The 26622-nt window shown below is 38.1% G+C and overlaps 1 protein-coding gene across 1 annotated transcript; it reads right to left on the bottom strand.

Moving 5' to 3' along the window:
- Positions 1-8905: 8905 nt before the first annotated feature.
- LOC112190433 (sulfoquinovosidase) lies at positions 8906-15608 on the bottom strand. Its single transcript, XM_024329864.2, has 8 exons — positions 14525-15608; positions 14324-14456; positions 11780-11995; positions 11392-11547; positions 10938-11190; positions 9967-10367; positions 9451-9567; positions 8906-9363 (listed from the first exon to the last, which is right to left on the bottom strand). Exons 1-8 carry the CDS (start codon positions 15463-15465, stop codon positions 9031-9033), a joined length of 2550 nt encoding a protein of 849 aa, XP_024185632.1. The 5' UTR covers positions 15466-15608; the 3' UTR covers positions 8906-9030.
- Positions 15609-26622: the final 11014 nt, after the last annotated feature.

Raw genomic sequence — 26622 nt, 5'->3', positions numbered from 1 at the left:
ACACTCAGCGAAACCTCCCTCCCATCCTCTGCACAGCCACTGAAACCCTCGTCAACGACGCTGGAGACCTCTCGGTGGGCCCGTAACCATCATCACCTGGTAGCGAATGGCGATGATGAGTCGGACTCTTCATTCCAAGACGCTTCCTTTGCTCTTCCTCAGCCCCAAAGGTATTCTCTTTATCTATCTATCTATCTCACTTCTACACTCTGCGCTGTAAGGACAGTAAAATTGCTATGTGTGCAGTGAATCCAAGTGAACTCTGGGCAGTTCCACCGCAAGCCCTTTTCTCCACACACATTGTTGGTGAAAAACCAGTTCTTGTAAGCCACTTTACTCACTCTTCCTATCATTTTCAATTTGGACTCTTCACTTTATGTAATTCAAGATAATAAAGCTCATGAATTCAATTGGGCAGGTTTGTGATTTCATTCATTCTGCACTATATGACCCTAGACATGGTTATTTAGCTCAAAGATCGAGGTCAGTTGGAGTGCTTCAGAAAGCCACTAAGTTCAATCATTGAGGGTATATCTAGCTCAACCTTTTTGTTTAGTCTTTGATATTCTGTGTTGATTTTGATATGAGTTTGTTAATCATAATGATAATTCTGTGGAAGTTTCAGAGGTTTTGGCTTTGTTTTTGTGATTATGCATTAACCATACTGGAAAATCATTGGGAAGGATTGAATGTATTGTCGAGGATTCATTAATGGCTGTCATATAGTGTATTGTTTCTTCTAAGGATAGAACATATCTGCTAATGCCTAATATAGAAACGATAATGAAATTTGGATTAGTAGAACTTGATTTGCTTTAGTGTCTTATCTTTTCATCTAAACTTGTCAAATAGTTTGACAATTTAGCCGAACTGATAAAATGAATTATTGTTTATTTTCATATCAATCATCTTTTATTTGGCCTAATATATATAATGAACAATACTCCACCATTCTTCAGTTATTATCCAAGTAATCTCTCAGCTGAGTTGAACTCTATATATATGTAGCTGTTATATTGTTCTTCTCCACTTTTGTGTAAACACAAAACTTGTTGCATTATTTATTGTCTTGGTTGAAGTGGATATGTTATGAAGAAATACTTTCCATTTTTGTACTAATTGCAATATGAAGTATTTTTGATGCGTTGCGGTTATAATGATTAATTTCTTATTTAATTAGTTATGGCGGTCATTTTTGTAGATATTTGTATTATTGAAGGATTGACAACAAATTGACAGCTATATATATATATATATATATTTGTATATGTTCAAACTTTTGGTTGAAGGTCTATGTTCAAACTTGATGTTCTGTATATATATTTGTATATGCAGTGTCCCATTGTCACTGATTTGAATTACAATTTAGGTCTTTGATTTGAGGTTGGACTGCAGCTATCCACAATGTCGAATTCACGAAATCATGTAACACCCAAGGCTCTGCATCCCAATACAAGCATACCAGCAATGAGGAGTCATACCAATATATTGTAAGATCAAAACCTGTGCAAGATTCTGGTGCAGGTTATGATGAAAAATTGGTTGAAATGATAAATAGTGCCATATTGGATAGAAGTCCTTTAGTTAAATGGGAAGATGTTGGTGAGAAGATTATAGCATACCTTGATTTCTTGTGTGAAATCTTGAAACAAATTTTTTTCTTTTTCTTTTTTCCTAATCTGTTACTTATATATTTTACCTAAAGTTGTTTTTAGGATGAGTTCTTTTACCATGTTCTTTTACCTAAGGTTATTTTTTTGTTATTGATAAAGCTAGTTAGTTTTTAGATTAAGTTTATTTTTGTTTATTAAGCATCAGTGGATGCTAGCTTCACGTGTTTGACACCTAGAAGCCACCTAGCTCAAGGTCTTATCTATTTCACCGTTTGACTTTCACCTTTTCTTCTTCTTTTTTTTTTGTTTTTCTTCCCCATCGAGATACTTATTTGGGATGAGTACCTCTCAGTTCTGTTTTTCTTTTTTTGAGATTGCGGATTGAAGAGAAAACAAGGAGAAGAACTAAACTTCTTTCCGATTTGGGTTTTAAGAAGCTCGGTTATTAAGTTGAGGTGAGGGTTACAAGCTGCTACTTTGTGGTATTCTACATCTATTTTCGTACTTTGATAATCTCCTTATTGATTGCTCCTTTAGATTATTAGGTTGAAGTTTCTAGTGTTGAATATATGTTCTGTTTTCGTCAAATCAGTAGGGATATGAATTGTGAATTTGCTGGATTTATTGTGCTGCAATTGTTTTTTGTTCATGATTTGAGAATCGCCTTAATTGTGTTTTAGAATCCTCTAGCCAACAAGAGAGTGGCTGATGCATAGCTATAATTAGGTATCGAGCTTCTTTCATTGTTTGTAACTAAATTACTATTCCATTTGTAGGTAGGTAGGGCTTGAAAGGAGTTCTGTTGGGCATTGGTGGCTGGATAATATAGGAAAGACTTTTCAAGAAGGAAAACTCATGAATGTATGGGTTCTAGGCAGCTAGCAGGCTTGTTCATATCTCTTTGGTAAGTGATTAGCGTGAACTAAACTCTAGGAATTAGACTTTCACCTAATATAATAAGCCTGCAGTTCGTTGGCATGTTTTTTTAACCTTACTAATCATGTCCAGGCTCTATGAGAATCAGAGTCCATGATTAGATAATGTGCTCTGTGAACTGTCACTTGGCTACACATTTGGAAGTTGTCAATCAACGCAATGCTGATTTGATCACATGTATCGAAATATGGTCTTCAAATCGGTCATCTCTACTTAACACAAGAGCTGGTATGATACTCTTACCTGTTTTAGCAAGTCAACACCTTTCTCTATACTAATACAAATTAATCATTAGTAGTAGGTTGTGTATTAGCAGTTTCCCTTCTTGTTTTAAGCTTCCATCAATGATTGTAGTGAACTAGTGATGAACAAAAGTAGATAATTTTTGTTCTTTATTTTTCTTAGGCATAGGAACTTGTCTTGGAAATTTTTTTTTTTTATTTAGTTTTTCTCTACTCAGTGAGCAGGTTGTTAAAGCTTCAGGTCTGAAGATGCTCAGACTTTGACATTACAAACCTTAAGTTTTCTTTGACCTATATGTAGCCAATGAACTTATAGAGAGTTTGATGTAAACTGACTGGTCTTTGAGGTAGGATTAGATCTTTGTTTGAAATGTACATTTACCCTCACGATCTTGTCTTTCATGTATTTACATTTCCCAAATTTTCTAAAGTTTTATATGTTCTAGTTTATCTGGACAGGCCTCGTACTAGCAGTCTCGTGAATGCCTTTAGAAGGAACTTGAAGGATGCTGGTTTGATCATATCCCAGAGGTCATGAGAAATGAATGGGCAGGCTGTAAAGCAGGTACTTTTGTCATATCTCAGTTATTTAGATATGGATGCATCATTTGTTTCTTTTGGGGACAGTGTTGGTATCATTGTCTCTTAAATTTTTCTAACAGTTTATCTATTAATCCTCTGTGTGCAGGCGTATGTTAAGAACTCCTTGTTTCCACACTCTCTTTCTTCTTGTCTCAAGTATGAATCTTAACTTAGGTTTTTCTTGTTACTTTTTTTTCTGGTGAACTAATTGCTTCAGTACGTAGTTATCTTATATTGATATTCGTTTTGGGTATCAAAAGAATTATTAGCTTGTATGATATCTATTTGTTTCATGGATTCTTTTAAGAAAGAGTTTAATCGATTTGATTGAAAGCGTCTATTAGTTGGAATTTGCATGAATAGAATGATGAAGCATAAGGAATTGCATTAATATAGGACTAACAGAATTTGATCAAGCCCTTGATGCTGCGTTTTCTGTTACACATTTATATAGGACTAAAGGAAATGAGGTCTTGAAACCAATTAAGAATCTGATACTTTGTTGGATTTTTTAGAGAAACAAAAAATGAAAGATTTTCCTGGGACTTTGAATGGGCTTCTTCTAAGGATTTCACAATGCGTCTTTGCTGGTGCCTCTATTGCTTCCATGGCCACCACTTCCACCTCTTTTTTTTATATTTTTTTTATGCAGAAATATGATGTTGACACAGCAGCAAAGGCAACTGTCCTTGGCATCCAAGTTGGGTGTGGATTCAGGCCTAAGATTCCATGTAGGAGATGAATCTAGAGCTAATGCTGCACAAGATAATGAACTTTTCCATCAGAATCCTCAAGCATATGCTGCACAAGATGGAAATTGGATTGCTCGTATTGCAACATTGCTTGTGGGTGAGGATCGAACACAGTCTTGTATAGCTTATGAAATTGGAAGGCTTCGTTCAATGAAATGTTTAAATGCTTATAAAATTGTATATAGTGAATCGATTGGAGTTTGTTTTTAGTATCTAAGTTACTTTTAGCATTAATATAAAATTATTGTTCATTGGTAATAATCTCTAGCATTGATTTTGTATGATTTCACCTTGCATTGTTCTCATACAACACAATACAAAACAATGTATTGTATGATTGTAAACGAGTTTAAAATTAAGGCTTCTCCTACAACAGTAATTGGCTATTAGCCAATCTGATTACAATATTCAGACCACAGCTAACCAAATATATTGGTTGTGTGAACTAACAACCAACAACAAAAGAAAACAAAGTTCTGTTGTTTGAGATTCATAACACACAACAGAAATGAAATCATCTCTGTTGTCTGTGTAATCAACAGACAAGGGAGATCATTTCACTTCAGTTGTGTGTTATTAATCTCAGACAACAAAGAATGAGTAATATCTGTTGTGTGTTATATATCTCAGACAACAAAGAATGAGTTATATATGTTGTGTGTTATGAATCTCAGACAACGGAAAATTCCTTCTTCTGTTGTCTGAATGTGTCGACACATCCCCGCGCATGTCATGGCAGGCACATGCCTGCGCAGAATTCACACAACGGAAACAGGTATTCTGTTGAGCAAAGTATTGTCACACAACGGTGAATATATCTAGAAATAGAAAGAGATAGAATAGAAACAACATCTCTTATCTCAATGACACCAAAGGGATATTAAATGAATGGAATTGGGATATGGATGGAATATAACACAGCCATGATGAGAGCACAGCCAAGACGGTGATGGGTTTTCTGCAACTTTTTTCTGCTAAGGAGGTCCTTGGATTTCCATGATAGACCCACTTTTCGATCGCATATCTACATCTCGACCGTTCAATTTTTAGGTCCTAATGCACAGATCACTTCTGCAAATTTTCAGCCAAATTGATGATCGTTAAGGTATCCAACTAGATTAAATCAATGAACGAACCGAATATGTCCAACCTGAACCGTTCATGTTCATAATTGTAAATCGCAGTTTTGAATGTCTTAATGATTATCAGTTTGGATGAAAATTTGCAGAGATGATCTATTCATATATACCAAAAAACTGAGCGATCGATATGTAGATATGCGATCGAAAAGTGAGTATCTCAAGGAAATTCTTAGATATTAATATCTAAGGACCTCCTTAGCAGAGAAGGACTGAGGTTTTTCACACACACACATATCTTTATTTTAATTTGTGCATGGCTGAAATTTGCATACGTCATCAGCTAATGAAGGCCTAAAAATTAAACAGTCAAGATGTAGAGATGTGATAAAAAAATGAGTCTCACAAACAATCCCTTAAAAAGAGAAGGAATAAAAAATATTTGGGCCGTGACCACTTATCCAATTTTAACTTAAAAATTGCCCACTTGCTCCACTAAGAGTTTTTTACTCCCATTTACACAATTTAAATGCAAGTGACATTTTTACCCCTAATCTAATTAATAAATTACAAACTTCTCTCTCTCACCTCCTATCAGACTCTCTCTCTCTCTCTCTCTCTCTCTCTCTCTCTCTCGCTGTAATATTCAACTACGGCTCTGAGATCTCCACCTCCGGCAGCCAGCCTCAGAAACTCCACCTCATACTCCTTCAACGACCTCTTCTGCTCCAAATTACACACGGCGGCGATGAGCGTCTCCAGCCTGAAAAACTGCAGAAACTCATACCTGAAAAACGACCATGGCGCACTCGCCGGATACCGAGACTCGTACAAGCACATCCAAGGGCTCGCGTCGCCGAGCAAGCGAGTGGGGGCAATCTTGACTTAGTCGGCGAAGGGGATGTCGAGGTAGGCGAAGTGGCACTCGGTGGCGGTGAGCCAGTCGACGGCGTTCTCATTGCCAGCGCGACCGTGGAAGATGAGGAAGTTCTCGAAGGCAATGAGGTTGTGAAGATGAGACTGAGGTCTGGAGCTTGGTTTGCTTGGTGGAGATGAAGAGTGTGGAGATCTGAAGCTCATGGAATCAATTTTTGCTCGGTTTGCTTCACCGTAAACATTTTTTTTTTTTGGTAAAATTGGGGCAGAATGGCCAGAAGGAAAGGAAAAAGAAAACAGAAAAAAAATTTAGGGGACAATAATATGATTTTTGGGGGGCAATAATATGAGTATAATGGAGCTCTTCGATTTTGTTTCACCGTAATCAAATATTTTTTTTTTGGTTTTGGAAAAATTGGGGCAGAATGTCCAGATGGAAAGAAAAAAGAAAACAGAAAAAAATTTAGGGGGCAATAATATGAGTATTGGAGGGCAATAATATAATTACAGGGTATTATTAGGGGGCAATAAAATCACACGCCAGAATCCGGTCATCAATCAGGTACAATAATATGATTATTGGGGGGCAATAATATGATTATTGGGGGGCAATAATATGATTACTGGGCATTATTAGGGGGCAATAAAATCAGACACCGGAATCCGGTCACCAGTCCAGTAGCTGGATTTTGGATTCTTGTGACCGGTCGCCGGATTCCGGTCATCGGTTACCGGATTCCGGTCACCCGTTGCTGGTCGCTGGAGATCTCGGCCGGCCACTGGTCACCGGAGCACAGCAAGGTGGAGGATGACTTCTCTCTCTAAGTGAGAAATAAGAAGAGGGCAAAAAAGTCTCAAAAATAAATAAAAAGAATTAATTGGGTATTAGGGAAATAATCCCTTAAAGTGTTTTGGGTAAATGAGGTTAAAAAACAGTTAATGGAGCAAGTGAGCAATTTTTAAGCTGAAATTAGGTAAATGATCATTTCCCCAAAAAATTCCGTACTTGAATGACTCAGCACTAAAAGCTATTTATAATTTGAAGGATTAATTTCAGTTTACCCCCCTGAGGTTTAGGGGTGTCATCATTTCACCCCCTCTACTTTCAATTTTTAATTTTTACCCCCTAAACTTTCTAATTTCAATCAACCGTGTCCAATTTCTCTTATTCCGTCCAAAGTCAACGTTAACTTTGACTTTTGAGGGGTAAAATGGTCTTTTCAAGATAAAAAATATATAAAAAATAAATAAAATATTTTTTTTACTTTTTTTTTTCTGTTTTTTTTTTTTTTTTTTTCTATTTCTTCATTTTTTTTGTCTAAAACCTATACACCAAAAGTTATAATAGGTTTATAAAAACTAAAAAATATTCTAGGTGGTTGAAAGCCGCTTGCTGGTCTACGATATTTGTGATATATCTCCGATAAAGTGAAGAATTTTAGGATATATCCCCAATAAAGTGAAGAAATATCAGTAAAAAATAATTTTACACTTTATCTAGAAATAAATATCTGTAAAAAAATAATTTTACACACTCGCTGGTCTATGATATTTGTGATATATCTCTGATAAAGTGAAGAATTTTAGGATTCCCTAATAAAGTGAAGAAATATCTGTAAAAAATTATTTTACACTTTATCTGTAAATAAATATCTGTATATTCCCAATAAAGTGAAGAAATATCTGTGTAAAATCATTTTTGGTCTATGATATTTGTGATATATCTCCAATAAAGTGAAAAAATTTAGGATATATCCCCAATAAAATGAACCAATATCTGTAAAAATGATTTTACAATTTTTCTGTAAATATCTGTATATCCCCAATAAAGTGAAGAAATATCTGTGTAAAATCATTTTTTACAGATATTTATTTACAGATAGTGTAAAATTATTTTTTACAGATATTTCTTCACTTTATCAGAGATATATCACAAATATCGTAGACCAGCGAGTGTGTAAAATCATTTTTTACAGATATTTATTTCTAGATAAAGTGTAAAATTATTTTTTACAGATATTTCTTCACTTTATTGGGGATATATCCTAAAATTCTTCACTTTATCGGAGATATATCACAAATATCGTAGACCAGCAAGCGACTTTCAACCACCTAGAGTATTTTTTTTGTTTTTATAAATCTATTATAACTTTTGGTGTATAGGTTGAAGACAAAAAAAAATGAAGAAATAGAAAGAAAAAAAAAAAACGAAGAAACAGAAGAAAAAAAAACAGAAAAAAAATTATTTTTTATTTTTTAATATATTTTTTTTATCTTGAAAAGACCATTTTACCCCTCAAAAGTCAAAGTTAACGTTGACTTTAGACGGAATAGGAGAAATTGGACACGGTTGATTGAAATTGGAAAGTTTAGGGGGTAAAAATTCAAAATTAAAAGTAGAGGGGGTGAAATGATGACACCCCCAAACCTCAGGGGGGTAAACTGAAATTAATCCTAATTTGAATGGCTTGGTTTTTGCCTTAAACAGTTTTCAAAAACGTATGTCTAAGTCTTAACGTATACAACAGGCAGCTAATTTGAGATTCTACTTTGGTTTCAAAACCCTCTTTTGTAAATTGCTTTCCGGTCCATATATGTTGCCAACAACTATTACCTACTGGAAAATAAGCCTTCACATAATTAATATCTTTAATATCTTTGTTAAGGTCTCAAGGACAAGCAACACTAGAATCTACCAATCAGGATATGCACATGTTCTCTAATTTAAATCTGTCTTAAAATCTTCATTACCCATCTAACAGTGGAAGTCCTAAAAATTGAACAGTTGAGATGTGAGGATGTGAAGATGTGATCGAAAAGTTGATCTCATAAGCAATCCCTTAAAACATGCCCAAAAAAATGGATCCTTTACTAGAAGCGCCCTATATAAATAAATAAATATATATATAGGCTAAAAACTATTTATAATTTGAATGGCCAGATTTTTGCCTTAAAGAATTTTCAAATCTCTGAGGTTTTTCAAAAACGTCTCTCCAACAACGGAACCAGTCTTAACAAATACAGCAGGGTAACCAATTTGAGCTTCTACTATGGTTTCAAAACCCTCTTCAGTAAACTGCTTTCCAGTCCATACATGTTGCCAACAGTCATTACCAGTTGGAAAATAAGCCTTCACATTGTTCATACCTTTGTCGAGGACAGGCACCACCAGAATCTCAGTACCAATCAAGAACTGCTGGTAACTCAAATTATGAACATGTTCATCATTAGGGTAATGCAGAAATAAGTGGCGGCATACAGGCAGGCCTCTATGAGTCGCTTCCTATAATGTAGGGAAGAAGTTTGTCATATTTTCTACGGAAATCTCAAAGGCCGTAATAAAATTGTATACAAGATGTTCAGGAATTACCTCGACAAGCTGGATCCTATAGAACTTCCAAGCTATATAGACTTTAGCAAATCGTGCAAAATGAGCTAGAGTTCTCTCATTTGAGTAGAATTGACTGTTGCAAGATGGTTTGTTTCCCTATTTGCAGAAGAGAGATAGTTAGATCAGCAGATGATAAGATCATACATGTTTTTGCGGTAATGAGTATGAAAACATCAAATGAAAATGACATAACCTTTATTCTCTATTGGCATTGCATATTTGTTTTTATCTTGAGAGTATGTGGTGATGATTTTGCAGCTCTGAAATTAACTGATCTACGTACTTCTCTCTTGATTAAAGCATCTAGGTCATGTTGTGGTTTTTATCTTCAATCAATATCAATCATGAAATATACATGTTCAGTAAAAGGTTTTGTTCAGGACTTCCAAGATTCTACTTCTTTTCCCACTTATTTTTACCACTGATAATTATTGATGATGATGACAATGACGATGATGATGCCTATGTATTTCAGATTGCAGATGTTGAACTTACTTCATGTGTCCGGAAAACAGTGGTGAAAGCATTTAGCTCCATCCATCGCAAAAGCAATTCTTCACTTCTTCGATACTTGATGAAAGGTAAATTTACAGCACAGTACCCTCCAATATCACTGTGATTGAAAGCATACCCTGAAATTCCACTGCTGAGTAGACCAACAACAGCACTCTTTATTCCGTCATGAATCTGCCAACTTACCATCTGATCTCCTTCCCAAAATAGCATTCCCCATTTGGGGCTATCTCTGAAACCAGCCCTCATGAAAAAGACCAACGCCTCTTGTGGATCTTCTTTCTCCTTTCCCACACGGTTAGCTTTCCATTCTTCCACAAACTCTCTATTTATTTGGGCCCATAGCTCTGGGTACTTGTTGTGGGCTGAAATAGGATCTTCGCCTGAAACAATGAATTAAAATCCTTATCAAAAGACTGAATGAAACATTTACATACAAAATAAGACACTTAGACTCGCCTGCAATGTCAATCTGAACAAATAATTTTATAGTTCTAACTGCTAAGTGACTTAATGAAACATTGAATTCAATTCAATAACCAAAACTACAAAACAAATGGAACACTTCAAATGAAGGGTATATCAAGTGATGAAGTAATTTCTGTTTTTTGTTGGCATAAAGGTGAACTTGCCAGTTTGAACATTATTAGAACTGTTGTTATGAGGCTGTGAGAGAAAGCATAGTTAAGAAGTGACTAGGGAAAACCATTACATAACATTTCAAGCTTAAGAGAGCATCCAAAATGTCAATGCTTGCCTTTTTCTTTAATAGAAAATCTTCTACACCCTAGTCTTCTTGCCTTGTACGTCAGGATATTTGTTCACTACTAAAGTAAAAAGAAATAATAATTCAATCTATGAGATTCCAATTCACACTTTGTCACATGGCATAACAGAACTCAAGACCAAGGTCATGAGAGGACCCTTTAAAGAATCAAGTTGAGGTTCCGAACCTGAATAGAGGGTGGCATCCACAGGCAGGCCTTCACCAAAATCAGCCATCCATCCTCTGACTCCATCATCAACCATTTCCTGAAGAATCTGCTTGAACCAATTTCCAGTATCTGGATGTGTCAAGTCCAACATTCCTACATCAAAAGCAGTATTTGGAACCATGTAAGGTTCTCCTTGCTTGTCTTTCACTAATATGTCCAACTTCTTTGCTTCCTCAAAGAGGTTTCTCTTTCTGTTTGGCTTTTCATGACACTGAAATAAGTATCAGCACAGATTTTGGATCCATGAGAGACATTGTCATTCATTTCACTTGGTTAAGAAAAGAAAAGCGTGATGATCACACATGCCCGTTCGCCTTTTGAATCTTAAAGTGATTAGTGACAATGAGTGATTGTGGGAGTTGTACTAAAAAAGTTTATACAGAAATTAGTTATTGAAGAAGAGGATATATACCGGAGCTAGACATGGGTTGCAGTATGTCATCACTTTAATATGCTGAGCACTAAGATCTTTAATTAGTTGTTGCCATCCCATATACCTTGTTGAATCTACTTCCCAATTCCACCAGAGTTGTGATCCAACCAATGTCTCTCTGTGGCCCACCCAATCCTGTGAAAGAAGTATGAGGGTTAAAAACCATACTTCCAGTCATACATTTTACTTGACAAAATTTGGTGGAAATAATTAGAAATTAAGTTTCTTACAGTTTTAAATTGCTCAATAGCTTATGCGAAGATGAAGAATTGCAAATATTGTTGGATTTGATCAAATAAAAAACCAAAAAACATGTAAAACGGTTCATATGTAATGTAGATTGTTTTGGCGCACGGGACGTACATACCTGCAACCAGAATGCTGAAACTGGAGCATTGTAACTCTTAAGCTCATTCCAAATACGACGTACAGATTTTGTGCCACCCTGCATGCCAACAACAGCTCCAGAAATAATCCAGTCTGGAAGTTTAGGAGGTCTCCCAATGGTTTCAGTGAAACATTCAATGAGCTCAGTCGGTGAGTTTCCATGCAATATCCGTCCCTCTACTGAATTCCCATGTATCTGCAAGCTCCAGTATACACAAAAATGGAAAACTGCACGTTTGAGATACTGTATGAGCTGAGCCAGTAAAAATATGGCTCTTTTATTTTATATAAGAAACTGAACTTTATTGATTACATGAAAAGATAAGACATCCACAAAGCTCTTAGATACACCAGCAAATGGTAAATAAATAAAAAGATCCATAGAAAAAAGAAACACCGAACAGAAGACTGGATTAACAAACTGCTTCATTGCAATCTAAGAAAACAGTAAAAGATGAGCTATTCCTAAAACAGAGAAGATTCAAAAGTTGTTCAGAACCAGACTGTCCCACAAGACATGAATCTAATCCTAGTGGTACAGAGTACAATACTCTTATTACATCTAGTTCTGGTCTTCTGGTGCTTTTAAGTTATCGTTCAAGACCTGCTAGACAACCTACACTCGGTAGGAAAAAAAAAATTCTGACCATGGTCAATTAATAAACTAAAAGAAGTAACACACAAAAGAAGTTGTCGAACAATATTTATAAATGCATATGTTCGCATGTATGTTATGTTCACTCTCTAGTTCTCATGAATATGCATGCAATCTACTTAACATTTATTAGTGTTCTCTTTCATTTATCAACTCGTGTTCTCTCAAGCGATAATATACACACACACACACACACACACACACACACACTTATAAAGTCTATAATATGACTCGTCAAACTTCCATAAATCCTTGTTTCATCAAGCAAAACCACTTACGCATTACTATATCTATGATATGATCCAGATTTCAAACAAACATGGAAAGACCGATTTAAACAAGTCAAAAGAATGACAATGAAATTCAAAACTAATCATATCTGTATCTTTTCCTGCACGCCTCTAAATAGGTTTCAACTCTGAATTTTCCAAGTACAGCACAAAAATAGATTCAGATTGATCAAGCGAACAATATGAACTAGCAATCCAAGACCCTAAAACATTCAAGAAACTCACCCATTGAAAACTCATGAACCTTTGTAGTAATAAAATTCGACCAAGAGTTTTACTCAAACAGAACCAAGAGAAAAACAGAGAGGAACAGAATAACAAAACCATCTACAATCATGAAGATAATAAGAAGATGAAAGAACAATTTGGACAAGTATGGAAAAGTTGGTAACTGCAAGCGAGAGCAGTCCATTTTGCAATGAAAAAAGAGAAGAAACGAATATAGATGCTGATAAAATTTGCTCAAGGGTAGTCAATTTGACAAGCTGGTGTCACTGTCTAAGAGGAAGATGATAGTATAAGGAGAAGCAGGGTATGATGTCATCAAACTTCACAGAAAGAGATCAGACGTTTGGGCTAGGTTCAAATTATAAGAAAAGAATGGCGAGCTATGAGATGTGTACAATCTAATCTGATTGGAGTGTCCTTTTAATTAAAAAAAAAAAATACTGTATTGCCTAATTTAAATACAGGTCTTTACAGTATCCTTCATACAATTAGGTCACACAATTTGCTATTATGTCCTAGCTCACATTACATTCCCTAAACACCCTTTTCCAAAGAGCTAAACCAATCACAAATGATTGACCCTCTCACTTACTTCTTGCAAGTTATACACGGCTAAGGGGAGAAACAACCAAAAGGTTGTATCCTTCAAAGAAAATCACAACTATGTATTTAGCTTCCCATGTGTACTAGTCCAATCTAACACCCAAACATTAGGAGGGAAATTAGGCATCCTAAATTCACAATTACAAAATAACGATTGAACAAAGGAAGTTAAAGGGGGTTCTGCATAAACTGCTAAGATTAAAAAAAATAAAAACTAAAATAAAATCAGTCCCAGCCTTAAATATTCACCTACTTTTATCTTGTCTTGATCACCTTTGAGCCAAGAGTATAAGCACCAACGCTCCTCCCCAACTTCAGATCATTCAATTTCCGTCTATTGGGTCCTCCAAGGAAAAAACACAACCATTTGTACCAGCATAGCATTGGTATAGTTATGATATACTGATAATCTCTATGAGAGAGGATATGAATGGAAAAAGGCTATGTACCCACCTATCTCTATTCCAAGCATCGCTTTATCTGAGCTCTTGCTAGCTCCTTATCTATTTTAGAACGTCCTGTACTTGCTTATCTGGCAATTCTATGTAAATGCTAATATTAAACTTAATTCTCGCTAATATGAGACAAAAACACATAGATCTCCCTTTGTTAGGTGTTGGACCCAAACTCAATCCCAACCTTGCAGTTCCTACATTATTCAGTCTAAATAAAATTCTGAAGAATCCAAATAAAAAAATATAAATGGCATGGTGACTGAGTGCAAGATGCAATAGTTATTCAAAAGTACCTTTATCTGAACTTTGTCATGTTGTGTTAGATCAAATACGCAATAATCATATCCTTCAAGGTAAAGAGATTTCATCTTTGAAGTCATATAGAATGGGGAAGGAGCATAGGTTGTACTCCAATCGCCGCCAGCCCTGCAATGCGGGAAGAAATCAAAACTCATTTGCGAATATCTCATTGTTAAATAGAAGTAGATGGTTACCTGTAACTGACTAAGTTAGCTGCAAAGGTAATAGGCTGATCTCCTCTCCCAATACCCTGTTCCTGAACAAAAATGGGCACCCTTTTGCCCTTAAAATCCATATAAGAGAATTGCTCCCCAAATCCATAAAACCTCTCCTTTTCTTCACTTGAATATGTCAGGCACACCCTGTTGAATTCTTTGAATTGTTGAGCCTCAGAGGGAAGCAAGACAAACCCTCTGGGCCTCGTAAAGGACCAAGACCACCGCAGCCTGGGTTTCTGAAACCGACCCAGCAGCCTAGTTCTAAAACCCTTGTAAGTAGCTGCTTTGGTGGGAAATTCAAAGTTGGGTTGCCCAAGCTTCACTTTGAACCCAATTTGATGACTGCATTTCTGTTCAAACAAAACCCAATACTTTGCACAAGCAGAAGATCCCTTCCCCTCAAATTTGGGACTCCCAGATTTCAGAAAACGCTTCTTCCTCCTCTCCGTATTGAAAACCCAGCCAGTTACAAGGACAATAGGGAATTGGGTACCTGGAGAATCTGGTTCCAGGTCCAGCCCTGAAAACCCAGATGGAGAATCATGACTGATCACCCTTATGTCTTGAATGGTTTGGTGATGGCAAACCAGATCAACACAAATGTCTTCGACCACAAAAGAACCCCTGCTTTCTTCCACTCGTGTTTGAGCCACTGCTGCAGAGACAAAGGCTTGACCAGGAACGGTGGACCATATGGCTCTCCTGGGCTGCGATCGGTGAGAAATTGACAAAGACCCGCCATTGCTGGTGTTCCAAGACAGCTCAAAATCCTTTCCAATATCAAAACGTTGGGGTGAAGGCACCGTTTGAGAATTAAAGACAAGCTTTCCTTGGATGAGTGGGAGAGAGAGAGGTGCCGAAGGGAAAGGATTGTTCAAGTGTTTGTGGTGCTTTTTGGTGATCTTGAGGGCACTCATTTTTTTTTTTTTCCTGTGTCGTCCAGGTGTTTGTCAGGAACTTCCAATATGCAAGCCAATCAATTTCTATGCTATTTATTAACATGGATACACATGTCGTTGATAAAACATAGATTGCAAAATACCAAATTATTTTGATACTTATCAAGAGTTCTATGAGCTATTTGCTTTTTCTTTGTGCAATAATGAATCTTGACTTCCTTGGTGTTGCTATTCATTATAGTGCATCTCGTCTTGTTTCTGCACAGAGGTTCCCCCAACTGAACCTGGACAAAATAGCTTAAACAATTCATCGCGAGTGATTCCTGCACAAGAGGAAATTTTTTTTGAGCTTTTTACCAATAACTACAATGGGCTATAGTTTATTACCACAACCAAGATTCAAAATTTGTAACCCATGCGGTGATTACACCGTCTACACAAAAATAAAAGGGCACAGCAACTTCTAGTTAATTACGACAATTGCCACGATCTTCATTTATGTTTTCTCCCAAAACTTAACCCATCCAATCCATTTCTCCCAAAATCAAAACCTTTCTTCCATTCTGGGGAAGAAAGAAGGCGAAACTAGGCCTCTCAAAACTCGGCGGTGAGGGTCAACAATGAAGCTAGGAGGTTGGGCGACAAAGCTAGGTGCGGGGAGGCTGGGAGGAAAAGTTAGGCGTGGTGAGGCGAGGCGTAGAAGCTCGGTGTAGCGAAGCTAGGAGCGGCGAGACTAGGCTGGGATGCTAGGTGTGGAGAGGCTAGGGCTTGAAGGCGGCTAGACAGCGAAGCTAGTTGTAGAGAGGCTGGGCAGCAAAGTTAGGCGTGGCGCGACGAGGGGAGGTGGCGAAGCTCGGTGTAGCGAAGCTAGGCGCGGCGAGGCTGGGCTGGGATGCTAGGTGGGGAGAGGTTAGGGCTTGGAGGTCAGTTGCCTATTGAGGGTAAGTAGCTTAGATTAATGCCTTAAAGGTCAGTAACCTAAGAAATTTCTAGTTACTGAGGGTCAGTAGTTATAGCCTCTGATTTTTGTGTTATTTTTGTTGAATTTTGCAAATCTCTTTATCTATTTTGCTCATGCTATCCACAAAAAGTTAGGGTTTCAAATGTCGGTTGATTATTTTAGTTTGTATACTAATTCTTGTGCTTTGTTATCAAATTTATAGTCTTGGATTGAGTTTATCATCTATTTATCAGGTGAAAATTGAAGCACCTAGTGTTTTTTTGTCTTAGAGGTACATATATGGAACTAATCCTATTGAGGGTCAGTATCCTACTGAGAGTAATTTTTCTCCTTTTTTTTAATCTTTTGATAACGCTCTGTAACAATGATATTTTGACAAGCATATCATCTTTCTTGAAGAATTATCAACCTTTATTCTACTTTTTTATTTCATTCTTGTTGCTATTGATTTTCATTTTGATGTATAGACAACTTCTAGTTTTGGATAATATTTGGTTATGCTCTTTTGTTTGTGACTAGGTTGTTTGCATTCTTATAGGCTATATATGTATGTTGAGTTGTGGAAGAATTTATAAACTTCAGTACATCTATGGAAAAAGCCAGCTTACTAATCCTATTAAGGGTCAGTAGTCTATTTGGGAACAAATATAGCCTATTGAGGATCAGTAGCGCCAATCACAAAGCCCAATTCTCTATAGAATTAGTTTGAAACAGTGAGTGGTATATGCTTGAGTGGAATGATGTAATGTAACTGATTGCATGCTGCATTCACTGTGTTTTATGCAATCTTAGTAGTAATTTTCTGTAAGGCAAGTTGGGTTTCCTATTTGAATTCTGCATTGATGCAAAGGCATGCCTCTGTTTATGAATTTAGCTAGCTCAGCCAGATATAGTTAGGGCTGGGCGTTTAAGCCCGAAAACCCGAACCGGCCTGTCAAAGCCCGACCCGTACTGTCCGGGCCCAATTTTTATTTTCCTATAAACTGGCCGGGCCGGGCCTTGAAAGTCAAAGAACGGTCCGGGCCCGGGCCTTGAGTTTTAGAAATGCAAAAGCCCGGAAAGCCCGTATACATATAAAGGATACATGTGTTTGTATATGAGTGGTTATAATGCAAGGCTCAAAATTGTTATTCTAGGATCGACACACTATATTTTCGTCTTCAGCTCCAAAGACCCAAAGTCCCAAACGGCCAAACCTAATCTCCATTCGATCTAGTCTTCAGTCCTTGTTCACTCCGCCTCCTTTCTTCCTTTCACATTTTCACTCAATCTCCTTGAAACCAGCAGAAGTCCAGAACTCGATCTCGGATCTCCTTTCTTCCTCATTTCCTCTTCTTTCCTCACTTAGTCACTCACTCACTCCCCCTTGAATCACGATTTCACTCGATCTCCATAAACCACCAGAAGTCCAGAACTCGATCTCCATTCTTCCTCTTCTTTCCTCACTCATTCATGATTTCACTCGGTCTTCACTTCCTTTGAGTCTCATCCGCCGTAGTCTACTCCATATCAAGGATTCAAGGTCTCTCTCTCTCTCTCTCTCTCGGTGATCTTACTCTGGAGCTGTGTTGAAGGAACTCAAGGAAGTGTCGAAGAATAAGACCAGGGTCCAGGGCCAGTCGCGAAAAGCTCACCAAGCACCAAGTAGGCAGGTACTCCTTTTGTCCCTTCTTTAGTTGCTCTTTGTTTATGTGATTCGATTTGAAATGATTGAAGTTTCTGTGATGAATGTTGATTCAACTTTAGTTAACTCCATAAGAAAGTGTTTGGGCGTTGATAGTCTCTATAGTTGGTGTAGCTGTGATGATATTTGTGGTTTTCTTTGCTTGAAGTTGTTCATATATTCTTCCTGTTTTGATTGTAGCATGGCTACTGACGGGAATGCTATTGTACCATCACCGACAGAATTGGATCAAATCAGAGAACGTTCAAAGTATTGAGTTTTTCCCAACAATCGAGGAGATGGAGTTCTATGAGTTGTGTGAAGAGGGTATGCTTCCTCTTTACATGTTTAATCACTCTTCTATGCTATTGTTTTTCACTTTTTGATGTGAATCAATGTTAATTTAATGTGTTTTAATGAAATGGCAGATTATGCGAAGGAGAAATCCAGTGAACAATCAGCAAAAAAGGCTGCTGCTTGTAAGGCAAAAAAATCGAAGCTGGCTGAGAAGTCAGGTGAGCTGCTGTGTATTGGTTTTGATTTACAATAAGGTGTTCATGCTATCAGCCTATCAATAAGGATACTGGATAATCAAATCAATATTCTTATAAACTGATTATTATGTTCTCTGCGATATTATCATAAACTGATGTCAAGTTTGATTTGTCTTCACTTTATTTTAAACTTCTGCTCTAGTTCTGGGATGCCCCAGTTTTGATCTGTCTTCACTCTGAGTCACTGGTTGATAGTTTTTGACTTTTTGTATATTAGTTGGTGTAGGTATCGTGATTGCCAATTGATGGAAGACTTTGCTGAAAGCAAGCTGAATGCTTAGAAGACTGGAGAAAAGAAAAACTACTGAATTGCTTCTTCCAATTTGGAATTTCTATTTCAACTGCAACTTTGTATATGAATTTGGACTTTGTACTTGAATTGCAGCTTTGTATTTGAATTGGGACTTTGTAAGTCTGTATTTGAATTGGGACATTGTATTTGAATTGGGACTGTGAGTGCTTTGTATTTGAATTGGGACTGTGTGTTGAATTCAATGAATTGGGACTTTGTATTTGATTTCAATTAATATTCTGGCCTTCTTGTATTTGAATTTGGATAATGAACTCTACATATTTGGATATTTGAATGTGCAGGTTGAATGTTGGATATGAATAGTGTGTTGAACTTCAACTTGTTGAAATCATGAAATTAATGGAATGTGGATCAAGTATATGTGGGCAGAGAGTAAAGAAAAAAGCTGGTTTTTGGGCCCTAAAGCCCGGAAACCCGGCCCGAAAGTAAACAGGCCGGTCCCTGAATGTGCCAAAACGGGCTTTAGGCCCGAACCGTAAAAAACAGGCCGGTTCCGGGCCCAGAGAAATATTAAGTCAGCCCGGCCCGTGCCCAGCCCTAGATATAGTCATCTTATCAATTTTTTGAATGTATTTCAATAGCTTCAGAATTTCATTAAAGCTGCTGATTTCTAGCATATGTATGTTTCATTGCTTTGACAATGTGGGATGCATGATGCGGCTGAAATAGCCTCACAATTTAACCCTGCAAAATGTAGTTGTCAGTATAGGATAAGCAGGGATCGTTCAGTCCGGGGATTGTAGGGTACACCTACACAAAAAGGTCAATTAACAAATAAAAGAATAAAATTGAGGGTTTTGAAATTTGGTTCCTAATCTACTTAAAATAAAAACAAAACAAATAAAATTATCTACAATGATCGACTTCCCTAACCTTGACCAATACCACTCATAAATTACTAAGTGTAAAAACAGAAAATCCATTTCAACATGCTACAAAAATGTGCCCATCTTAAATGCCTAGATAAGAGCTCAAATGAAAAGCCTCAGCGGATCAGTTCATTTATCTGATTCATTCTAATGTAGGCATGGATCAGAAAAGTCCTTACCAAGCCTAATACTACTAATTTTCGAAAACACTCAGCGTAATTCTCTTAACTAGTAGTATTATCTAACCCTCGAATCAACTCACACGTGCAAATTAACCATTAAACATAAAATTTAACACGTAATTTCCAGAATCGTTTAACCATTGAACATAGTTTTTACCACTTTTTAGAACTAATTGCTACTTGTTTAACTCAGCGTCTTAACAAATAACAATTACTCTTGGCAAATTAAGAAAACACACAAGAACTCTCACCGTTATTCTAGCATGTAAACTTATGAACCTAACTCTGAAAATTACCTAAACACATAAAAGGGCACAAGATTGTAACATGCATCATAAAAGAATTCTCGAAATTAACTCAATAATAAACTGAAAATCTCAAAAATATTAATAAAAATATTCTGAAAATTCCATGTCTCCAATTACACAACTCGCAAATTGAAACAAACAAAACCGAAACAAAAATTATAAGTAGAGTCATAGTTACACTTTGAAGCTTTCCTCAGCGGCTTAGCAACAAGGTGATGAACTTGTCTCTGCTATGGTGGTGGAGCGTCCTTGACTCAGCGCCTAAGAGCTTTGTAGATTGATGGATGGATGGTGGTCACGGTCTTGTAGGAGATGGAGGTTTGAGGAGTGAATTGGGTAGTCTTGGAATGGTTTTATTTTGCTGGGAAGTGATCTTGGCTGGGAAGTGATGCAAATTATGTTCTGGATGTTGCCTATTTATAGGGGAGCATTGGTTGGCTTTTCCAGCTGAAACGTCTCCTTTATGGCCTTAAATCCTCTCATAATGGGGCAATTCTTTTAATTTCCAAGCTGAAACGTCTTTCTCTTATTTATTTTCCAGCTGAAACATCTTTCTCTTTTATTCCTCAACTGAAACGTCTTTTCTGCTTTATTTCCCTTCTTCATTGCTTGGTCAACCTGATTTAATAAAGGGCAGAAAATTAAATTCTTTTAGAGAAAATAAAAAGAATTAAAACAATTTAATTTCAGAAAAATACTCCCATAAATTCTATCTTAAGGCCCACAGATTTGCATGACGGTGAGGAATCCTGATCCAGCTAGGATTCTTCATGAATTTTTCGTTTTCTGCCTATTTCACTCCAAACACTCTACAAGACTCTTAAAATGACTCGATGACTCAAAACACGAAACTTAAGGGAGAAACAAGGCTAAAATGGGGCACATATTCAATAATATCGTCACACTTTTTTGGTCCTATCAACTACCCCACACTTAGCTTTTGCTAGTTCCTTAGCAAAACAAAAATACAAAACAAAACAAAGACTCAACAAAAAACAAGTAAATGACTCTACTTCCCCTAACTGTTGTCTCAGAGACTCCAAACTCATGGCTTTCACGTTAAACACTTAATCAAAATTGCATAGATAATTCCATGGTTAATAAACCTGTGACATTCATATGACTAAGCAAGATATGGAGAACTTAAGTTATACAGTGAATGATAGCATGTTTCGAACAAGTCCAATCCAAACTCACAGGGCATACTCTCGATTTTTCTCTCAGAAATGGCTATGCTTAAAAGCTTCACTCTCAAGTATATGCAAGAGAATAAATTGTAAGGCAACAAACAGCTTGCATATTTCATCAATAAACGCATTTTGTGAAGAATTATTAAAGACCTCATGAAATGACTAAGTGCACAAATGGACCTAAACCATAAGCTCGACTGCGTAACTGACTCCACTAACCAAAGACTGCCCATCTCAAGGATCAAGTAAGCACTTAAAACAGGTTGTAATGGGGCTAAGCTAGGGTTTTCGAAATGAAGATTAAGGATATAAAAATCCTAAGGACCTAGCAGAGCATATATGGACCACCTTATGTCATCATTTTTGTACGCCAAATATCATTGTTTTGGGCTAAACCTTCACTCTAACCAACATGGGAATGGACAAAGGCATAATTTTCAACTTTGAGCCTTCTACAAATTTGAAAGTCCAAAACCACACTTCAACAATTTCCCAAGAATTTTCTTTCTTCTATTTTTCTTCTATTATGCCGCTTTTCTTTCTTTATTTTTTTTTTTTTTTTTTTTTACGGCAAAATTTTTTTTTCTTTCTCTTCTTTTTTCTTGGATTTTCCCCACCCCACACTTGTCTTTCATCGTCACCCCTACATACTATGTCATGCTCTACTAAGTCCCTAAGACAAGGGTAGAGATATCCTGTACTAAGCTCATGGTAGGGTAGTGAGGGTGATGAAACAAAGGTTTTCAACGTAGGCTCAAAGGGGTTGATTCTAAGGAGTCCCACGACGGGCACAATTGGGGACACATGCTTGTTTGGCTATGGTGGTTACCCTAATGCCTTCTATCCTATCCAGGATCAGTGCATATTATGGCATACAAGTTTTGACAGTCACAACAGCCGAGTTCTAGTACTCTCTAGTCCATTAAAATCTATGGCACATGATCATTGGATTTTCAAAGAATGATGAGGTTTTACAAATACAGCCATGAAATTCTAGAATTATCAATTAAGCACTCAAAAAGAAAGTATTTTAGCTCAACAGCTCACTTAGGGTCAAATGAATTAGACTTAATCCTAGCATGCTTAATGAACCAAGTTACAATCCTATCTCAAATCTTCATACAAGGATCACAACGTCGATTAACCACATAATTCAATTAAGTCCTATTTCGATTGTGAAAACCTTCAGCCATGAATTCAGAGACATGTTCATCCTAGACGTTAGGGGCATCCTAAGACTCAAACACTCAAAAAGACTCTTAAAAACCCACCCCACACTTAGAATCTACATTGTCCTCAAACACTCAAAAAGACTCTCAAAAACCCACCCCACACTTAGAATCTACATTGTCCTCAATGTAGGCAAAAAATATAGTATATAGACCCTAAATATGGGGGGCTACGAAAATAAGGAAAGGGTAAAATAAACAAACAAACAAACAGACACAAGTACAATTCAACTAAGCAAGTGAAGGGATAGAAATTTCAAACTCTCGTTGATGGCTCCTCCACAGCTTCGATTGAAATGGGTTGCCTCCCATGCAGCGCTTAATATTTATAGTCCTTCAGCCTGGACTCTTCTCCTTGTTCACACGTCAAGGGGTGCCTCCTGGAGGGGTATCTCTTCCAATGTGTGCTCCACCAAGGATTCGTAGTAGGGCTTGAGACGATGCCCATTTACCTTGAACTCCTTCCCCGTCTTCTCACTCTTGATCTCTACAGCACCATGAGCAAACACATTTGTAACTATAAACGGGCCAACCCAACGAGAACAAAGTTTACCCGGGAATAGCTTAAGTCTGGAATGGAATAACAGAACTTTCTGGCCCACTTGGAAGCTTTTTCCGCGAATCATTTTGTCATGGTAGGCCTTTGTCTTCTCCTTGTAGATCCATGAAGCATCGTAGGCCTCATTCCTTATCTCCTCAAGCTCATTTAGCTGTAGCTTCCTATGTACGCCCGCTTCATCATAATCCATGTTGAACTTCTGGACAGCCCACCAGGCCTTGTGCTCTAGCTCCACTGGAAGGTGGCATGCCTTTCCGTAGGCCAACCTAAAGGGAGACATCCCAATAGGTGTCTTGTAGGCCAACCTAAAGGGAGACATCCCAATAGGTGTCTTGTAGGCCGTTCTGTAGGCCCACAACGCAACATCCAATCTCTGGCTCCAATCCTTCCTTGTCGGGCCCACTGTCTTCTCGAGTATCCTCTTGATCTCCCTGTTGGATACCTCTGCTTGGCCACTGGTCTGAGGGTGGTAGGGCGTTGACACCTTATGGGTTACCCCATACTTCTTCAGCAAAGCCTCTATTGTACAGTTGCAAAAGTGAGAACCTCCATCACTGATTAGCACACGTGGCACTCCAAACCTGGAAAATATGTTAGTTTTCAAGAAACCTGCAACCACTTTTGAATCGTTAGTCCTGGTGGCTGTTGCTTCCACCCACTTTGATACATAGTCCACAGCCAATAGTATATATAAACAACCATTAGACGAGGGAAATGGGCCCATAAAGTCAATGCCCTAAACATCAAAAATTTCTACATTTATTATTGGGTTCATGGGAATTTGATCTTTTGGGCCAAGATTACCAGTCCGTTGGCACCTATCACAAGAAATACAAAACAAGTTTGCATCCTTGAAGATAGTGGGCCAATAAAATCCACAATCTAAGACCTTCAAGGCTGTTCTACGAGGCCCAAAATGGCCTCCACAAGCCTCACTATGGCAAAATGACAGAATTGACCTATGCTCAGACTCTGGGACACATCTCCTAATGACTTGGTCACTACAATGTTTCCATAAATAGGGCTCATCCCAATAAAGTGCCTAGCCATTTTCTTCAATTTATCCTTACTAGCTTTGGAAAGTGTGTCAGGAAATGTCCTAGTGACTAAATAGTTAACTATGTCCGCATACCAGGGCACACTAACCTCTATCCCAAAGAGCTGCTCATCTGGGAAAGTTTCCTGTAGGGGCTGGATGTCTTCCTCATGTACTATCCTACTCAAATGGTCCGCCACCACATTCTCGCTGCCCTTCTTGTCCTTGATCTCTAGGTCAAACTCCTGAAGCAACAAGATCCATCGAATCAATCTGGGCTTGGCCTCCTTCTTGATCATCAGATATCTCAAGGCTGGTGCGTTGCATAAGCCGAAGGGCATGCGCCTATAAGCAAAGGTCCCAAAGGGGCATGTGAAGGTCGTCTTCTCCTGATCCTCGTGGGCTATGCAGATCTGGTTGTACCCACTATATCCGTCCAAGAAGCAATAGTAGGAATGGCCCGCTAAGCGCTCCAACATCTGGTCAATAAAAGGCAAGGGCATATGATCCTTGTTGTGGCATTCAGCTTCCGGTAGTCGATACATACCCTGTGACCAGTGACTAATCTCTGGGGCACTAGCTCATTCTCCTCGTTCTTCACCACTGTCACCCCAGACTTCTTGGGCACCACTTGCACTGGAGAGACCCACTTACTATCAGAAATGGGGTAGATCACCCCACAATCTAGCAACTTGATCACCTCGTCTTGAACCACCTTCATCATGGGAGGATGTAGACGTCTTTGGGCTTCTCTTGTGGGCTTGGCGCCATCTTCTAATAGGATCCGGTGGACACACGTGGTTGGGCTGATCCCCTTGATATCTGCCAGAGTCCAACCAATGGCAGTCTTATGCTTCTTCAACACGTCCACCAACTTTCTTTCTTGCTCTACCTCCAGCGTTGATGATATGATCACTGGGAGGGTCTCCTTTTCTCCTAGGTACGCGTATTTCAAATGCTCAGGGAGTACCTTCAATTCCAACTTGGGTGCCTGAACAATAGAGGGTAGCATTTTATTAGTAGAAACCGGAATTGACAAATAGGAAATTGACCTCTTTATAGGTTGAGCCTCCAGTGAGGCCACAGTCTTGATCACTCTAGGCTCCTCAACATCCCACTTAACCTTGGGGATAGGTTCCCCATTTGCATCATACCCGACCCCCTCCTCTAGGGTCAGAGCCAACTACATCAATAGCAAAGCAAGGTTTCAAATCAGAAACAGGGTACCTCATGGCTTCAAGAATGTTGAAGCGTATAACATCACCATCAAACTCCATGGTGAGAGTCCCTTTGTACACGTCGATTTTAGTTCTTGCAGTCCTCATAAAGGGACGCCCTAAAAGTAATGGTGTGGTATTTAGGGGCGATTCCTCCATGTCCAATACGTAGAAATCCGCAGGGAATATCAGATGGTTGACCTGCACAAGAACATCCTCAACATACCCTTGAGGGTATTTGTTAGACCTATCAGCAAGTTGAATGACAACATTATCTCTCTTAAGAGGGCCTAGACCTAGGGACACATACAAATTATAAGGCATAACATTTATGGATGCCCCTAAGTCTAACATCACATTTTCAAACCTGGTGTCACCAATGATACAGGGAACAGAAAAACTCCCTGGGTCCTTCAACTTTGGGGGTAGCTTCCTCTGGATAACGGCTGATACCGTCTCGCTCATTTTCACCACCTCCTTCTCTCTTGTCTGCCTCCTTGTGGTGCATAGCTCCTTCAAGAACTTGGCGTATTTAGGCACCTGTTTGATGCACTCAATCAAGGGCATGTTCACTTGAACCTTCTTAAAGATTTCCAAGATCTCTTGATCAGATTTATCTTTCTTCGTCTTGGCAAACCTGCTTGGGAAAGGTATAGAAACAACTGGGTTAGTCTTAACTAAACCACTAGAGTTAGGAATTGTACCTTTGGGTGCATCAGCTTGGGGCAAGTCAACTTCGACCCTTGATGTAGCTGGGTCCTTCTCAACATCCTTCTTAGACACCTCCACAACGTCTTCTTCTTCATTATGGGCCGCTTGGGCCTTCTTCTGGGCTCTAGGAGGGTCAACTAGTACGCGCCCACTCCTAGTGATGATGGCTTGGGCTTGCTCATTCCTTGGGTTAGGCACTGTGTTGCTTGGAAGTTTCCCTGTTTCAGCAATCCGGCCCATGAAATCCACCACTTGGCCCATTTGATTCTTGAGTTCTGCAATATCCTTTGAATGGGTTGCATGTCCTACAACCAAAGCTTGAGTAGCCGTGTTAAGTTGTTGTTGCCCCGCAACAAGGGACTTCAACAATTCATCATAATTAG

This window comes from Rosa chinensis, chromosome 2, assembly GCF_002994745.2.
Source record: "Rosa chinensis cultivar Old Blush chromosome 2, RchiOBHm-V2, whole genome shotgun sequence".
NCBI lineage: Eukaryota > Viridiplantae > Streptophyta > Magnoliopsida > Rosales > Rosaceae > Rosa > Rosa chinensis.
This window is presented reverse-complemented; position numbering and strand designations above follow the sequence as displayed.